The sequence below is a fragment of the Lipotes vexillifer genome, unplaced genomic scaffold (genome assembly GCF_000442215.2).
Source record: "Lipotes vexillifer unplaced genomic scaffold, Lipotes_vexillifer_v1.1 scaffold217, whole genome shotgun sequence".
NCBI lineage: Eukaryota > Metazoa > Chordata > Mammalia > Artiodactyla > Lipotidae > Lipotes > Lipotes vexillifer.
Genome location: NW_006788200.1, coordinates 3,921,888 through 3,924,701, shown reverse-complemented (window position 1 = coordinate 3,924,701; position 2,814 = coordinate 3,921,888). Strand labels below are relative to the sequence as shown.

The 2,814-nt window shown below is 50.9% G+C and overlaps 1 protein-coding gene across 1 annotated transcript in view; it reads right to left on the bottom strand.

Moving 5' to 3' along the window:
- Positions 1–2,517: 2,517 nt before the first annotated feature.
- The window catches only part of SLC25A48 (solute carrier family 25 member 48), a 43,648-nt gene continuing 43,351 nt past the window's right edge, over positions 2,518–2,814 (bottom strand). Inside the window, exon 7 of the mRNA XM_007461384.1 lies at positions 2,518–2,640. Coding sequence (XP_007461446.1) covers positions 2,518–2,640 — 123 coding nt within the window. The remainder of the gene's footprint in view (positions 2,641–2,814) is intronic.

Below are 2,814 nucleotides of genomic sequence, written 5' to 3'. Positions count from 1 at the left end.
GGGCGGGGGAGCAGGGGGAGGGCTCTGTATCCGGTGGTTGGAAGGGGGCTGGACTCTATTCCCCGCAGGCACCTGGAAACAATTCCACGCCGTTCCCACCACCTGTGCCCAGGAATCGAGACAGACAGCGTCCCACCACTTTTCAGGCTCCCTAATTCTCTAACTACCTCATCCCACTCTGTCCTCAGTCTAGGTTACGAGGTGGGCACTGGCTGCCTTGTCTTCAGAGAGTGGGTTTTACTGCTGCCTGGGGCACGACCTGCCCGATATCTCAGCGCGACTTGATAAATTCAGATCCAGGACTCATTAAAGGGCTTTGGTGTTCTTGGATTAGAGCAGGAAGTTGAAGTCCTTGGGTGAGGCTTGTTCAAGACAAGGCTCCAGAAGAGTCACTGGGGACGCCCTCCTCCACCTGAGAGGCACCAGCCCCCTTGCCACCTCAGCAAAGAAAAGGCACACAGACAAATGTGCCCCTTGTCCTATCAGAGCGCTTTCAGAAGGAAAAGCTTCCAGGTGGGGCACTGCTCTGAAAGGTCAAATCCAGGACAATCAGGATGGGGCTTGCTAGCAACGCCTTCTTTCCTCCTGAAGCAGCCAATCACCAGGGTGGCCACAAGTGGCAGGGTGCCATGGCTCAGGCAAGCGTCCAGTGACTCTAGGATCTGTGAAGCCTTGGCATTAAACCCGTTTTGCAGCTGAAGATTTAATGACATGGAAAAATGGTCCTGAACTAGTAAATGGGAGGAGTGAGTTATAAAATACTGAGTAAAGTTGGATCCCATTTGGGGGATAAAAAAGTTGGAAGAATATTAACAAGGTCATGAGATTACAGGTATTTTTATTTTGTTCTTTCTGTTTATTTGTATTTTCTATTTTTTCCTACAATAAAAATGCATTGATTTTATGATAGGATTTTTTTTTAAGTCACTTTCGTCTGTTAAAAGGGGGATGTGGCCAGTATTTGAGCACAGCTTTAAGAATCAGACTTCTCTTCCCTGTCTTGGACATAACCCAAGTTCAGTGACTCTTTACCCAGGATATTTAATTATGCAAAATGTGTTGCTGCCCTTTTCCTTTAGTAAGAAAGGGCAAAATGCCAGAAAGCTGTGGATATAGGTGTTTCAGTGAAAAGCTCAAGCATGTGATTTAAAGCCAGCGTCCAGGGCTGGGCCTGCACTCATTCTCATGAGCCTGATCCATCCTGCCATTCCCTTGGCTCTAGGGTCTGGCCCCATCCATGCATCCTAGCCAGACTCTGGTGCCCCAGGGCAGTCAACAGGGAGGTTGGCTAGACCTTCCTAATGAAGACAATCCTTTTTGAGAGAATTTGCAGTCACCACGACTGAAGCAAAATGGTCTCTTGTTTTCTAGAAAATTCAGTGACTCATCCCACTTTGTCTTCTGAGCTCTGCACACAACTAGTTTGGGGCTAGAGAAGGAGAAACAAGGGAGGAAAAGAAGGGGAGGAATTGAGGGGATATTAGAAGTTGATCATCCATCTACTCAACGGTGTTTCTGAGTGGCCATTTGTGTGCCAGGCTTCATGAGAACCACTAGTGATACAGAGGTGAAAACACAGTTACAGCTCTCCTGGAGCCTTCGTGCTGGCTGGGGAGTGGGGAAAGTTGGCAGGCAGTTATAATGCAAGGGCATGTGGCAGGGACACAGCAGAGCCTACAGCAGGCACACATAATCCTGGCTGAGACATCAGGGCAGGCTTCCTGGAGGAGGAGACCTCTACACCAAGACCTGGACAACAAAGAGGAGTTGGTGAGGCCAAAAACAAGAGGAAGGCCTGAGAAGAGGGTGTCAGGCAAGGGCAGCATGCACAAAGACCCAGAGGCGAGAGTGAGGATGGTATGTTTAAGATGCTGGTGAGAACGAGGCTGTTAAGGACCGAAACATAACCTAGAAGGCAATGGGAAGCCATTGAGGACACTGGAACAAGGGAGTCACTTGTTCAAATTTCTGTTTTTAGATCCCTTTGGCTGTAGTGACCTTTCTACAATGAGAACAGGAAAAAGAGAGGGTGAGGGAGGCAGGGATGGTATAGCAGAGCTGTCCTCTAAAGCTCTGGGAGCCTGTCCTCAGACCTAGACTGATTCAGTAGGGAGGTGGGGAGATGCTGCCTATGTAACAGGCGGTGGGTACCCTGGTTCAAGTCCTCAGTCTTGAGCCTGGGTTATTTAAATTGTACAGTGAAGCTAAACACGCATCTCTCCAAGGGCTGTTGAAGCCACTGAATGGGAAACAGGTGAGCTCACCATAAACAGGTAAGTTCTGTGCCGACCTCAGTTACTGAGCGTCCAGCTCACCATCAGCCACAGGTGGGCATTTCAGAAGGGCTTTTTGATGACAAGAAGGGTGGCAATTCTAGCCCAGAATTAACACAGATTAAACAGGAAACAAATGACAGAGGGATATTTCAGAAGGCCACACCATTTTCACCTCAAAGAAGAAAGTTTTAAGCTCCAGGAGGGCACAAGTGGCCGGGAAGGAGGTGCACTGACCTTGTGCTCAGGGGCTGGTCGCCACGTGGTCCCCGCGGATCGCCTGCAGCGAGAGCTCGTACCCAAGGAACATGGCCGCGCTCATGGGGAAGCCCCGTACGGCATTGACCGTGATGCCTCTGAAAAACACCTTTGGCAGGAGGCGGCGTTATCACAGGGCACTGACTTGCACCTTCCGCAGGGCTGCCACCGAGGGCAGAGCCAGGGCCGGTGCTGCTGCCCACCCACACAGCCCCCTGTCCCAGCCTGGACCCTACAGAGCCCAAGGGACCGACCGGGGGGGTGGAGACACGCCCCCCCCCCC